This window comes from Myotis lucifugus, unplaced genomic scaffold (genome assembly GCF_000147115.1).
Source record: "Myotis lucifugus unplaced genomic scaffold, Myoluc2.0 scaffold_202, whole genome shotgun sequence".
Taxonomy (NCBI): Eukaryota; Metazoa; Chordata; class Mammalia; order Chiroptera; family Vespertilionidae; genus Myotis; species Myotis lucifugus.
Window position 1 is genome coordinate 556,745 of NW_005871250.1, and position 15,185 is coordinate 571,929.

The 15,185-nt window shown below is 48.1% G+C and overlaps 1 protein-coding gene across 7 annotated transcripts in view; it reads right to left on the reverse strand.

Annotated features, from left to right (window-relative positions):
* The window catches only part of ABLIM3 (actin binding LIM protein family member 3), a 102,699-nt gene extending 90,653 nt beyond the window's left edge, over window positions 1–12,046 (reverse strand). For 5 of the 7 annotated variants that reach the window (XM_006097433.3, XM_014463218.2, XM_006097437.3 and 2 more), the window contains exons 1-2: window positions 11,851–12,046; window positions 11,351–11,450 (exon numbers count right to left, since the gene is read on the reverse strand). In XM_006097433.3, the coding sequence (XP_006097495.1) occupies window positions 11,351–11,363 (13 nt within the window). In that variant the 5' untranslated portion in view covers window positions 11,364–11,450; window positions 11,851–12,046. The remainder of the gene's footprint in view (window positions 1–11,350; window positions 11,451–11,850) is intronic. The other 2 variants (XM_006097436.3, XM_006097435.3) reach the window with 1 other exon arrangement.
* Window positions 12,047–15,185: the final 3,139 nt, after the last annotated feature.

A 15,185-nucleotide genomic window follows, 5' to 3' on the forward strand; every position in this document is an offset into this window, starting at 1 on the left:
CCCATTGGCCATGGACTGTTAACAAATACTCCTCCAGCCTGGCATTTAAAACTCTCAACGATCTGATCTCACCAACTCCAGCCTTATTCCTCACTTCCCACCTACTCAGACGCTCCAGAGTGTAGGCAAGCTGGACTTCCTGACATGTCCCCAAACACTCTGTATCTGTTTATTTCGCCCTCCACCCCACCCAAGAGCCCAGGATGCAGACGTTGTGCAATAGGGTTTGTGGAATGCGTGCCTGGGAGAAGAGTGAATAAGCCCATCTGGAATGCCCCTTCCTGCCCTTCTGCTCCGCCTAACAGAAGTTTATTCATCCCTCAAGGTCTTCTCCATGCAGTATTCCCAGGTTTTCCAAAGGCATTTGGCCTGTCTTCCTCTTCACTTTTCCCGCTCAACACCCATGATGGCTCCTCTGTCCCTCCGTGATGCTGGAAGGAGGCAGTCGGAGTTCATGCTCCCTGTCCTGTGCATCTCCTACCTCACAGTGCCTGGCACCTCGCCATACAGCAGCGCGGGGATTTGTGTCATTGCCCCAGTGAATGGGAGAGCAGGGCTGGGACATCTAACAGGAGACCCTAAGAGCAAGCAGCCCATGACCTTCATCACAGAAAAATGGGGAGGGACAGTGAAAAGGAGGAAGAAGGAAGGGGTGAAGGGAGGCCTCAGAGTAGGATCAACATGATTGCAAACACCTGCCCCGCCACTTCCTAGCTCGTGTGACTGTGGCCAGGTGACTTTGCCTTTGAAGCTCATTTCCCTTTTATGCAAAATGGAATATAATGTTCCTCCTTAAATTCATCGATTCATATATTTGTTAGGCTTTGTTACCTATTAAATGTGAGATTTGGGATTAATGACTTCTCTGAGCCTCAGTTTCCTCCCTTTGTAAAAATGAGGATATTAGTGTCTACCTCCTAGGACTTTGTGAGGGTCAAGTGAGTTTATGTCTGCGAAAAGCGTAGCGCTCTGCCAGGTACACAGTAAATGTTCAACAAATGTAAACTGTTATTAGCAATCATCACTCTGTGTGAAGCACTGGAATGCGTTTGGAGGACTCAGCAGTGAACAAAAAAGACAGGTCTGTCACAGAGCTGTCATGTGGCTTATTGTCAGAAGAGGATAACAGACAGAAATGAAGAGAACAAGCTATTGGGTAAAACAGTTACCAACTGTGGCAAGTTCTGTGAAGGATGGTGTGAACCAACATAACACGGGGACCTTCCTTAGATGCAGAATGCAGGCAACGCCCAGGTAGGATTGTTGCAAGGATTAAAATATAATACATATACAACATTTACACTCAGATAGGCTATAGTTGGAAAAGAATGTCTCTTGATTAGGAGGAGGAAAAAAATTGATCTGAGGCTAAGGCATCTCAGATGTGGGTTGGGCTTCTCTTTGTTCCAAAAATGCTCCCTCCCACATCCCTTCTCCCTACATGTCATGGGCCCAGGCTCTGTCTCTCTCCTTTGAAAGAGGGATTTATGGTCACTTGAGGTTCCTGTACCATATAATCCTGGCATGATAGGCAATTCTCCTTCCAGAACAACACACGCTGACTGTGAAAATATCTAATTTTATGGTTGCCTTATATCATCCTTGGACAGGCAGGGTCCAGATCTCTGGGCTGTTTCCCCGGATTTCACAAAGCAGGGACAGACCTCCAGCTGCCCGACTCCTGCACGCCGAGAGCAGCCTGCTGTGGGAAGATTTGACACTTGGTGGAGGGTACTTCAGGTGCTTAAAATAGATCAATTGTGCCATTCGACTATTGCAATGCAGTTGTTTCATTGGCCTGGATGGTGCTGGTGAGGGCAAGAGATGACAGCCCATGGAGAAAGACCTGTGCTTTGCACAAAATTAAGCAGATGCCAGGAAGAAGCTTTGGAAATGATACAGGCAGTAGAGCGTGGAATTCTGCCAGGAGAGGGGGTGGGGCTGTTGCAGGAGAACATAGCAGCAACCACAGCACTGGGAGCAACAGGGCAGCAAAGTGGAGCCTGTCTGGACCCCCTTGTCTGCTGGGTGACACACTTAGGAAAGAGGCTAGAGACTTCTGTATTCCAGGAGTCAATCCAATAGCGTTGTGTGAAATTGTCAAGGGACCACCCATACTCTGAGGCGAACACAAAACCAAGGCGAGGGGCTGGCTCTGGCATCTCCCTACTGCCCCTTCACTGCCCTGTCCCTGGCGTGTTCGAGTCCTTCCACTGTTCTGGCGGCTCTTTCCCGGGCATGCTCCCCGTGATCCCTGTCCCTCCTTGAACACAATGCTTCAGACACAGCCTAATCAGGGTTCTGCGGAGCAGTGCTGCAACCTCTTCCTGCCCATGCAGCCTGGAATCACATTGTCCAGCAGCCCACATGGCTCCGTTCCTTCCTGCCAAACTTGAGATCCACCCACCCCTCCCCCCCCAACTCTCACTCCAGTGGCTGTGCCTGTTGTCAACAACACTGGGAAGTCGTGGCAGCTGAGGAGGGGACGCCTTCAGGTCATTTTGGAGAGGTCTGAGTGACCAGATGTGGACACAGACTGAACGTGGGAGAGTGAGAGAAAAGGGAATGCACAAGGCCTACTTTCTAATGACTAATTTAGGTGAGTGGGCGGATGGAGGTTCTAGCAATCAACTGGAACCAAAATGTTGAAGCAGTTTTCCCCCTTTATTCTCTTTAAAGAATAAGTTTATTAAACTGTAGGTTAATGGAAGTTTATTAAGATTTAGGCTGAAATACATTGGAATACCCAGGTGGGCAACTTAGCAGATGGTCAGGAGAATGAGTCTAGAGCTAGAGAGGCCTTCATTGTAAAGAAAAAGAGCAAGCTTTGCATGAATAAATTAATTCATCAACTATCTTTTGAGCACCTACTATGTGCCAGGCACGGTGCTTTGCTTTCTATGAATTATTTGCTACCCTGAAGAAAATCGGCCCTCAACTGAAGAAATGAGGTCGGCGTTATCTACTTTCTCACCTTTCTTTCTCAAGCAGGAGAACTCCAATTTGACAAAGGAGAGGTTTTGAGTAGCCATATGGGGGTCAATGTGTGGCCTTTCAGTAACCACTCCTTAGCTGGGTGCGTGTGTAAACTGCCCTTACTGTTACGGAGCTGCAGCTGTTGACTTGATGTCCTCAACTGCACCAGGCATGTCTCCTGTGCCAGAACAGCCTCGGGAACAGCTCAGCCTCCCAGGGCACCTTCCTTTGGGCTGGAAAAGGTGCCCAGAGCTGGAACCAATTATCCAGAATTTCCTTCCTTCGGTCTGTGCCTCAACCCCTACTCCTAGGTTCCCCTGGAAACAAAACTGACCTCTGGGAGATGGGGCGGGATGTTGTTTGCCCAACTGTATCCAACAGGATATGATATCTCCCTCCTGGGAATAGCTCAGCTGGGGAAATAAGGACATGCAGTAGGGTTTTGCTCACTTCAAGAGGACCTCAATAGCATGGCAGTGTTAATCAATTGCTAACTCCAGTCAGGACTTTCTTTCATAATAATTAACAGATATGCTGCAGTTTCCACATCTCTGTGTGAAGACACACTTCTCCGTGTTTGATGTTACATGGATCATCTACTAGACAGGGTTTAACAATTCAAATGCTTACAGCAGCAAGGGAACATAAAAACATTCAGCTGCTCTTGTGCAAGTTAATAGGAAGTGATGGCAATAGTGGCACACTGGAGGCCAGTACCCGCACCACTGAAAACAGCAATCCGACTGACTGACTGTTGTCACACAGGAAAATGGAGCCAGGGATACAAGACCTTCCAGTTGTTTTTTTCAGAGAAGCTGTAAATCCTAATTTTGATTTCCCGACTTCTCAGTGTTGGTAGATGATTCAAATTCATGAAAACCTGGTGTAGGGCAATTACAACATGTCCTGTCATGCTGATCACCAGCTGGCCCTGTTTGATCTGTGAAGGCAAGGGCCATGTCTGTTATGTTTACTGCTGTGTGCCCAGCATCAGGCCCAGTGCAGAGGCTGGCCAGTAAATATTTGTTGAGTGAACAGATGAGTAAACCAATTCTTATTCTCCGTATTGGACATTCCCAGAAACTAGGCAGATTGAAAACCAGTACCATGACTGTTCATTCCGTTACACTATGAGATGTGACAGTTGTGCATAATGACCTGAACGGAGGGTCAGGTGGGGAGTGTGTGTTTTCTGCAGACAGACCAGCTGGGGGCTACCAAGCCACTGGGGACCTCCTACATGTGAACTCTCCCCTTCAGGTTCCCAGAGGTGGTGAAATTAGGGTTTAAACATCAAGAGTAGGCAGATAACCTTTGTGACACGCGTTTTAATAATAAACTATCACTAGCCCAGGGGAATAGCTGATGTTTAGGGGAAACCAATCCACAACAAAATCTTCTCCTGGGGGGGGGTCATTTACTTAACAAATACTATGTTATGGCTAGAATTGTGTACCCCAAATTTATATTTTGGAGTCCTAATCCCTAAGACCCCAGAATGTGACCTTATTTGGAAATAGAGTCTTTACAGAGGTAAGCAAGTTACAACAAAGTCATTAGGGTGGGCCCTAATACAATACCACTGGTATCCTTATCAAAAGGGGAAATATGGACACAGAAACACACATAATGGGAAGATAATGTGAAGAGAGAAAGGGACAAGACCAAAGAAGGGGTCTGAGGACAGGAGGAAGCTGATGAAATGAGAGAGGAGGGATCTTGGCCCATTGTACATGGTATATGCATGATGTTTCAACCTCAAGGATGAGCCAGCACTGGGTTTTGTGCCTAGGAAAGCCATACCTTTCAGGAGCTCTGGGTGTTCCGACTATGTGAGGAGCACAGCATTTATGGGATACAGAATTGACTTTGGTGCTCAGGGCCTCTGGCACTCTGGGGTCAACTGCATCTCCTGTAGACCAAGGAGAGAGGCCTGGAACAGAATTTTCCTCATGGCCCTCAGAGGGGACCAACCCTGCTGAAACCTTGGTTTTGGACTTTTAGCTTCCAGAAGTGTGAGATAATACACTTCTGTTTTTTAAGCCTCCCAGTTTGCAGTACTTTGTTATGACAGCTCTAGCAAATTAATATACACTATTTTTATTTGTTTTATAGACACTTGTTATATGCCAGGCACTGTTTTAAGCAATTCACAACTATTAATTTATTTATTCTTTACAACAACTCTATGAGAGAGGCACTGTTATTATATTCCCTGTGATTATCATTAGAGGTGAAGAGCTGAGGTACAGAGGGGGTAAGTGACTTGCCCAAGGTCACACAATAAGTGTGAGGGCAGAACTGGAATTTGAATCCAGCTATTTAGTTCCATTCTGTGCCCTTAAGAGCTACAGGAGAACAATTTAATTGGCAAAGGTGCTTATATACTTCTGGCTGTTTTCTGTTCTTTTACAATGGTATCTGGCTGATGTTGGGTATCAGCCAGTTGTTGACCATTCACCATGGCAGATGTTATCTAAGCCAGATAAAGCTTTTGCCAGATAGGAAAGCTGGAGTTCAGAATTGATATCACTTCCTTTATGCAATACAACTACTCTTGAAATCACATTGTGATTTGCAGAGATGTGTTATAGTCATCATATTGTTGCATGGTTTTTCAATTGTTCCTTACATTATTCCTCTAACCCCCCTTAGCCTCAAGTAATCGTTCATCAACTATGGTTTCATTTGGGAAGCACTGTTGTTGTGTTTTTAAATCTCTGTCCTTATAAAGTATACAGTCATCTCTATTTTATCTGTTTTGCAAATATAGAATTTTTTTTAGAGGGCATCCTATGTGCTTGTATTTGTAAAAGCACATTTTCTCGAGGAATTCTTAGAGTTCCTGACACGGTCAACGGCATCAGCAGAGGAAGGTCATCATGCTCCTTGTGCTGCATATCTTTAGTTCTGAACTCCCTGGCTCTCCAGATCCACTCTGCTCCCTTCTCTACCCTGCAGTGTACCCTGGGAGGCTGACCATGATGTGCCTTCCTTGCTCTCTGGCTCTTGGTTAGACTGAGCCAATGGGGAGCACTGTAGGAGATCCGTGGGGTTGCCGTGCATGCGCTGGCTGCCTTTCGGGAGCCAGGGGCCACAGCTCCTGCCAGGCAGTCCTTACCCTATAGCGTACTGGGTCTCTGGGTTCCTTTATTTTTTATTTTTTGCCCATCAGACAGTTGTGATATGAGTGGTAATGAGCTGCTGTTACTATCCTCCTGGTACTGGACCATCCTTGCTTCTCCTCATTTATTTCTCTACACCCTTCTTAAACACTTGCAAAGACGCCTTCTATTTAGCACCCTTCAAATTGCCCATCTGTTCCCTGCCAGGACCCTAACAGATAGACTCCTCTTCTACATCCTATTAACTCAATCAGGTGATTTTCTAAAGGATCTTTCCCCTTATTTCTATTCTTACAACCATCAAAATCCTGGCCCTCAGGCTTTTCCTGAACTAGTGTAATTATCTCTCACCCAGGATCCTAACTTCCTGCATTGCCCTTTTCAACCCAGGCCATATACAACAGCAGGTTAATAATCTCCCTGAAAGCTGTGGCTTTCCTATGGACAGAACCTGGTGGTGGCTACAATACCTTCAGCAAAACAGGCTAATTTTCAACCAGAGGGGTTGTCTCTGATGATACCATCATTGCAGAACTTTGCTCTACTCAGCAGCCAACTCAATTTCAGGTTCAGTTCCTTCCCTGAGACTCAGTGCCAGTGAGTTTCTCATGTTATTTCACTTAATCCTCACAACAACCCTGTACATTGGCATTACTGCTCACATTTTACATGCGATAAAATTCAGGCTCAGAGACAAGATCTATCCTGCCCAAGATCACAGAGAGAGTACACCAAAGGTCTTGCATTTGAACTCGGGAATCTATAATTCAGAGCTCAGGTTCTTACCACCCCAGGATGGTGTTGCTTATCCATGACATCTTTGTGGGGGTTGTATGACCCCTCAGTACTCTCTTCAACAAAACTTGTTGACATGCCAGTCCATGATAGAGACCCAGGAAGAGGTCAGAGGGCAGGAGGAAGGTGATGATGACTCCAGGCACCCTTGTACATGGTATGTATGGTGCTTCAACCTCAAGGATGAGCCAGCGTTGCGTTTTGTACCAAGGAAAGCCATAGCTTTCAGGAGCTCTGCGAGTTCTGACCCAAGTAAAGAACACAGCATTTTATGGGACACAGAAATGACTCTGGTGCTCAGGGGCTCTAGCATTCTGGGGTCAACAGTCTCCCCTCACTTTGGACCTAGAGGCTTTGGAAATCCTGGGCCAACGTGGGAATGGGAGACACTGACAGGGGATAACCAAAAACTTATTGTTGCCTAAGAATATGCACTTCAGATGGTGGTGCCCACATGGTTCTAGGGTTTTGTGAGAGCAAGGGATCTGGGGTCAGCTCCCTCCTTGCTGTGTGGTTCAGGAAAATGACCTGGATGTGTGTGACGACAGACTTGAGGCTCTGAAGGAACAGGACCAAGGTGCATGGAGAGTGCACATCAGGGGCATACTAGCTGGGCTGGGGAGCTGGGAGGGCTTCCCCAGCTCTAGAGGGCAAGGAGACCAGCTGGGGGGAGGGGGAGTGGGCAGAGGGTTTGGTGCTATAGGGGGGAGCTTTCCAGGAGAAAGCAACAGCACATGCAAGGTTGCAAGGAGCAGGAGCTAGAGAGAACGGAAGGAGGTATATGGGATGGGAACACAGAGGTGGTGCAGTGTGGATGAGATAGGCTGTGAGCAAGGCCGGGCCAGGCCACTTTGGACCTGCAGGTCTCACTGAGGGGTTTCCTCTCACATCTTAAGAGCAATGAGCAATGAGCATTTGTAAAAAAATAATAATTTTAGAGATGGAGGAGGGAGAGAGAGAGAAACATCAATGTGAGAGAGACACATTGATTGGTTGCTTCTGGTTTGCACCCCGAACCCAAAACCTAGTTATGTGCTCTTACCAGGAAGCTAACCTGAAATCTTCTGGTGCACAGGATGAAGCTGCAACCATCTGAGCCACACCAGCCAGGGCAGGATCCAAATTTTAAGCAGAGTGTGATGTAGAGGGTGGATGGAGAGAATGGAAGGGGCTGGAGTGGATGACGGGAAACCAGTTGGTGGGCTGCCTCAGTAGGTCAGGAGACAAATGACAGATCCTTGGAATTAAGTTGGGGCACAGGCCAGGGCAAGGAAAGGCTGGTGGTAGACCCAGCGGAGGCCAAGGTAGAGGCAATTGCTGTTTTCCCTTTCCTTCCGCTGAAGCTCTCTGAGGTGCTGTCTCAGTGTTAGCCCCAGGGCTCCTGAGCCCTGCGTGTCCTGCTCATGCCTTTGGTGTCTTCTCCCTGCAGGGAGCTCTCCTTTCCCTCCCTATGGGCTCTGAGGGCCAAACCCCACCTGTTACATTCTGCAGGTCTGAACCACCACCCACCCCATCATCTCCAAAATTACCCCCTTCTCTCAAATTCCTGTCCTGAAGCTCAGCTGGATTTCAGAAGAAAGGAAAATGCACAAAAATGAAACAAGAACGCACACTAAGGTGTCGCTGAGTGAGCACTCCCCCGTTTTTGCCATCTAAGGCATGTGTTTCTTATTGATAAAAACAATATACATATGTTTGCAAAGCATTTTTCTCATAATCCAGTGTCATCCTGAAAATCACACTTCTGGGACTCCTCTCAATTTATGACGACGGTGTAACGTCCGAGAGGTTGAGCGATCATATTGTCATAATGCTTGCTACTGTCATGAAGCCAACAGCGACAACTGCCAAAACAGCCACCGCAGCGCCGACGACAGTCTGACCACCATCGCTGACGTGATGCCAGCCATGCCCAAGGCACCACATTCGGAATTTTATACAACACAGTAACGTGTATCTCCATTCCACACCGAGGGAGGGCCTGTATTCCCGTTTTGTGGATGGGACCACCATGCTGTGGACCACAGCTAATAAATGGAAAAGGAGAACTGGAACCCAGGACCACCTGACTCCAGGGACCAAGCTCTGTCAGCTCTCACACACTGTCCCAAGGCTGCAGCCCCTCCTCCTCCCCAGATGCAGTGATTAGGACTCAATAATACGCTCATGCTTTGCCCCCCCTTCAGTGGTGACCTTGAACCATGGATTAGGAACGGTAGGCACTGTCAAACTATCATGCATCCAAGAACCGTTCATAATCCAACTATTCATTCCATGACTTGAAGAAGGTATTGCAAACCTTTAGAAGATTTCACCTATAAGACGGGGGTAATAATGCAATTCCACAGGGTGGGTGTGAGAGTTTGGGGTGCTCATGCAGGTGAAATGCTCAGCACAGTGGCTGGGGGAGAGTGAGGACCCAGGAAACCGAAGTGAAAGGAAAGCTGAGTTTCTCTGAGGCTTCATTTCAGGCATGAAGATTAGGTTAAGAATGTCACATCGCTAAGAGGAGAGCATTTTTGCTTAGATCAGGTCGCCCCAGAGATGTCCTGTCAACACCCTGTTCCTATGTCCTCAGGACCCTGCCACACCTTCACTCCAGAGAGGTCTGATTTCCGCTCTCTCCACCTGCAGGCTCGGGGCTGGGAGGAGCCTCAGTGATGATGGAGCCCAGCCCCTGAGCCCGGAGCCAGTCTCTCTACAGTGTTGCCCAGGGAGCACTTCCTCTTATGGGGACTTCAGAGCCCCCTAGGCCGCCCAAGTCACTCTACTCTGTTTATTTCCCACTAATCTTCTGACTTAGAAAAAGTGTCTAGAATGACATTTTTGTCAGTCCTCATCTTCTGCAGTATTCAACTCTATTGGTCACTCTTTCTTTTCTTTTTTTTTAAGTAAAATCTCTGTTTCATTCCTTCAAGAATACTCAGTGTTGCTAACAGGACAAGAATTCCTTACAATTCCAGAGAGAGAAAAGGGCAAGGTCAGTGACTTATTTTACCTTATTTCTTAGCTCCTTGAAAAAAAGGTGAGCCATCTTTCTGTTCTGTCATTTAGTGAGAAAGGACTCTGATAGATACAGTTTTTGCTGGAGACAGTGAGAAGTGACAGGCTGTTCACATCTTTATTTGCCTGAAAGCACCAGATGCACTCATGTGGCCCCCTTAGTGACCGGGTCTACAGAATTTTGCCCTTTCCCTGAGCCTGGTGTGAAGCCAAAGCACCGTTCCAGGCTGGCAAAACCAAGAGGCACATTCTTTGGCTGAAAGAGGCAAAGCGAGTCCAGCCTCGCTCGCTTGCTTCGCGCAGCCATGTAATACACAATGGGAGGCAGCAGAGAGAAGTCATACAAATACATAGTAAAGAAATATTTCATTTCCATCACAGTGGTTTTCGCTCTTTCCGTTCCTCCTTGCCAACAGCCTGGAAATGGAGGGAAGGTGAGGAAATAGTGGGTTTGGTCTGGACACAGTCTCAGAAGGTTCTGATCTCCCTGGTATTGTTGCTCAGCTCTAGCTTTTTTAGAAGAAACTTGTAGGTTCTTATTTTTGAAGGGTCTCTAATTCAACCCCTCTCATTTTACAGACCATCTGGGATGCAGAAAGGAGACTGATGGGAAAGTCAGAGACCCAAGGAAGTGAATGTTCCTAGGGGTCCCCCGGTTCAATAACCCCACCTGCTGCTGGAATGACCCAGCAAGCTCAGCTGATGAGGGAGCAGGAGGGGGGACTTGACCCAGACCTCCCCTTCAGGGTGGTGCCACAGCGGGTGCCCGCAGTCTGAGGGACTCCAGTGATAAGAAATGGACTGGGCCTCTTTGTATTTCTGGCTCCATTTCTCAACAACTGGGGCCCAGCCTCGTAGCAAAATGTCTGGTCCCGGCTCTGCAAAGCAGTTGTTGCCTCTGGCATGTTAGAGGCCTTGGCCAAAGGGCTTGTCTCTTTCTCTCCTTCTGGGCATGGCTAAGCAGCCTACAGCTATGTGAGGAAAGCAGCTCCGGGCCCATGGGGCTGCAGGCACTCGGAGAGGGATATATTACAATCCCCAGACCCACCCCCTGAGGGCCAGCCTCCCTGCTCCTCCCAGCTCCAGGACCAGCCGATCTCCGTGGCTTTCCAGCTATGTGGAGAGAGGTCTCCTCGGAGCCCCCACAGCCAGACAATGGCCACACGACTGCTTCGGAGGCCTTCCCAGGCATTGCTAGAAGGAGACAGGCAGCCTTCCTTGCAGAGGCAATTGGCTCTGCCAGCCGATAAAACATCAGCAAAAATGATCATGGAAAGCCAGACCCCTGTTTCTCTGCGGGAGAGCACCGAGAGGACCATGAAGGAGGCTGGGGGCCATGTGTCCACCCAGATGCCAGCGTTCCTTCCTCCTTCCAGGCAGCCCTGGCGCAGGCTCCTGCACCTCCCGCCCCCACCCTGTTCCCATGGCGAAGGAGAGGAGGACCCACTTACTGCTCGTGTTCATGGTGATGCCTTTGCACTGGGTCTTTCATTCAATACGGAGGCCCCGGTTGCTTTTCAAATCTTCCGATCTTCCGACCTCACTCATCACCTGGGGGGCGACAAGGCAGTCCAGTGCCAGCTCTGTATCCTCAGGTGCTCTCTCTCCCTCTGCTGTCCCCTCTCAGTCGGGGCTGTAACCACTGGCCTTGAAAGCGAGTGGACTAAGAGGCGCAGGTGAGAGCAGGGAGGAAGAGGAGGCGGGCAGAACACGGGTACCCGGGTCTCGGCGCGCGGGTCTTGCTGCCCTCGGACCCGAATCAGAGGCAGAAGCAGGGCTGGCGGCGCCTGACCGCACGCACCCCCAACTACTCCAGCCCAGCCGCTTGGGAGCCCAAAGGGGGTGTGGACCACAGGGAGGCAGGGCGGGGGCAGCGCGCGGGGAGCCGGCTCCTCGGGGCAGCGCAGTCCCCGCCCGGCTTCGGAGAGCAGTGACCCGCCCCCGGACCCACCTTTCGGCCAGCGTCGGGAGCCAGAGGCCCTGCCCGGGCCCCTGCGACCGGTTCATGAATCCAGTTTCTCGTCTGGGGTCTCGAATTCCAAGGCGAGCAAAGCGAAATAGGAGAGCTCGACATCCATGATGCGGGCTCGCGGGGTGGCAGTGCAGGGGGCGCGGCCGCTCGCTGCTGCCACCTGCTGGACACGCCGACTGTATTCAGGCCCCGCCCCACCTGGGCTTCTCTCTGGGTCCTGGGGTGTAATGGGATGACTAAGGGGACCCTTGTGCCTTGGGGCCAGCAAGGGAGTACTTGAGCTCTTGTCTCCCTCCCTCAGTCTTAGAGTCTAAGGGCTAGCTAGACAATGACCAGGAAATAAAGTAATATTGGGAGAGGCTGTGAAGAAGGGATTGGCTTTGTAGGAAGACCGGTTTCACTTCCAACTCTGCTTCTGTCCAGCTTGGTCTTGACCGGGTCACTGCTGTCTCTGGCTGGCCCTCCTCGTGTGTAGAAGGGAGCAGCTGGACAAGCAAATGAGACATTGAGGGATTCTCCCAGCCTCCTAACTTATGTTACTATCTCCCTCTTAATGCCCCATATCTCTGGTTCATTTGTGACAATTGTTTATCCTCTCTCTTCCCCACTAAAATGTTAGCACCATGAAAGTATGGGTCTTGTCAATGGGGTTTCCTATGGGATCCCCAATACCTAGAACAGTGCCTGGCCCACAGTAGGTATCAATAAGTATTTGTTGACAGACACTCCAGGTCTCTTCTAGATCTAATATTGTGCAGCCCTCAGAGTGGAAGGTCTAGGAACCCCCACCTTGAAACACTTCCCTGTCTGAGGCTAACAGCTGGTATGTGGCCTCATGACTCAATCTCACAGGTCCACCCAGTTTTTGTATGGCCAACTAGCTCTTATCCAGAGTGTTTTTGTTTAATTTAATTTTTGTAATTAGTTCACCTGGGTGTGTATTAGAGAAACCTATATTCTGATTTTTTGGGGTCATGAGTAATTCAGTGGGGTGGGGTTCTTTACAGTCGCCTATTTACCTTGTCATTTCCTGAATGGAATTCATGACCACAGAAGCATGACTTCTGAGTGTAGAAAAACAAGACGGAGAAGACACATGATCCCTGTCTATGGAATGACTCCGGTTAGAGCATGTGTTGAATCAAAAAGCTGTGAGCATTCAACCCCAACTTATAGACAAGGAAACAGTGGGTCAGAAAGGCTGAGCTACCTGCCCGAGGACACACAGCGACTGGTGGCAGAACTGGACCGGGTCTTCTCGTTTCAGCCTGGTCCCATGTGAGAGTGAGTCAGTGCACCGGAGTCTGGGATGACAGGGTAGGGGTAGGTAGCCAACCTCTTAAAACTTGGAAAGAACACCTTTTAGGTAAATGCAATATTTCTGCCTTCCACATGGTGAAAAAGAAATTGATATGGCCATAACACCAAGATGTGATAGGGATGAAAGAATCTTCAGAGAAATTGAAGGGCCAGTGGATTGGAACACATTTTGGTCGCTTAGTAGGATTTGTTTCCAATGGGGGCGGGGGATAACCCTAAACCTACTCACAACGGTTCTCAAAGTTTTGTTAGTGCAACAACTACACGAGATATCTGTAAAAATGCAGGTTCTCAGGCCTCTGAGTACTTGCTCTGCATTTTAAACAAGTGTCCCAGATGATTCCCAGACCACTGTTTGCTACTGAAAAGGGCAGAGGCCTAGAATTGCTGTGAAGATAGAGTAAGTGATGAATAAATATTTAAATCATTCCAAAAGATTGGGTTTCCTTATTTGATTCTCCTGTTGTGTGCAACTTGCTAGGTGCCAATGCTTGGAAAAAGGTATTTTTTTTTTTCCCCTGGGAGAAAGTTTAGCTAAGTTAAATATAAATATGTAAAATGAACAAGACTGTTCAGTGAACATATGTAGTTCTCATCCAAAGTTTTAGTGTTCAGAAATTTTCTGATTATAAGACATAGTCAAATAAAAGTTTAGTATTCATTCATTCATTTATTCATTCATCCAGCAGTCATTTGTTGATATTTACTTTGTGCTAAGCCCTATTCTAGCTACTGGGGGTATAGTGGTGCATGGGACGGACAAGGACCAGACCCTCATGGAGCATAAGTTTTATTTGGGAGGGGGCAGGGGATAGACAATAATTAATGAAGTAAAGCAAGAATATTAGGTAAACCCAATGATGGCCTGGTTCAGAGACTAGGAGCTGCTTCCAGCCCAGCTGATTTTCAGTCCCAGTTTCACCACTTACTAGCTGTGTGACCTGGGACAAGATGCTCGGCCTCAATGAACCTCAAATTCTTCATTTGTAAAATGGGGATAATATGATACTTACCTCATGAAATGCTGGGTGTATTAAAGTTGTTGGGTATAGTGATGACCGTAATCATTAGTATCATCCCTCTCTTATACCTACCCTCAGAGATGGTCCTGTCATTTTTCACTTACATAGGCCTTTTCATAGAGTGAGTGGTGGCCATGAAAATATGCCTTAGAATTTTCCAACTACAGGGGGCTTAATTGACTAGTTCTTTTTGTCTAGGGTTCTTTTAAAATAATAAAATCAGCTGGCTGCGGATGAATTCAGCTCTTTGGAGAGACCATTGAGCTTTGGACCACTCTAAAAGCCCTGAATTGCTTCTGTTGGGGAAACAATCTGAAAAATTATAAGGCTAGGAAGAAAAGGGTTAAAAGAAGCGACACCCGTGAGGATGTCCACAACAATCGTGAGGATGTCCACAACAATCGGAGAGGCGGGAAAGACGCAGGAGGAAGCAAGGGTGGGATTCTCGGTGGAATGGGCTGTGAAAGTCATCAGGAAAGCAGAATCTTGGCTCTGACCTTGCAGGAGAATGGGGCGGACAAGCACAAAGCAGAGGGGCCCTTTGTTTGGGTTTGTTTTGAACTTTGAGACTCCAGAATGGAGATAAACAAGTCTCACTCGGAAACAGGCAAATGCTCCTGGGCGTTAGAAAACCAGGTGGCAAAGCCATTGGGAGGCAAACCTGCCACCTTTTTCAAGGGGAAAGAGGAAACTTCGGGGCCAGCGTCAGTCTGGCTGCTCCTGGGCTGACGCCCTGATGCTCACCTTTTGTTATGTGGCTTTAACAATATCACTTGGGCAAGGACAACATGTGAGAGATTTTGGCAGACATTTTATTTGAAGAAGAATTCAGGTGTTTTAGTTCATTCTTTCATTGACCCATTTATTGAATGACTTCTAATGGAGTGTTTATTCTGTGCCAAGCACAGTGCCTGGCAGAAACATGGGGGAGGAGACGATACAGAAATAAACACATAGATGTATGATTGTAAG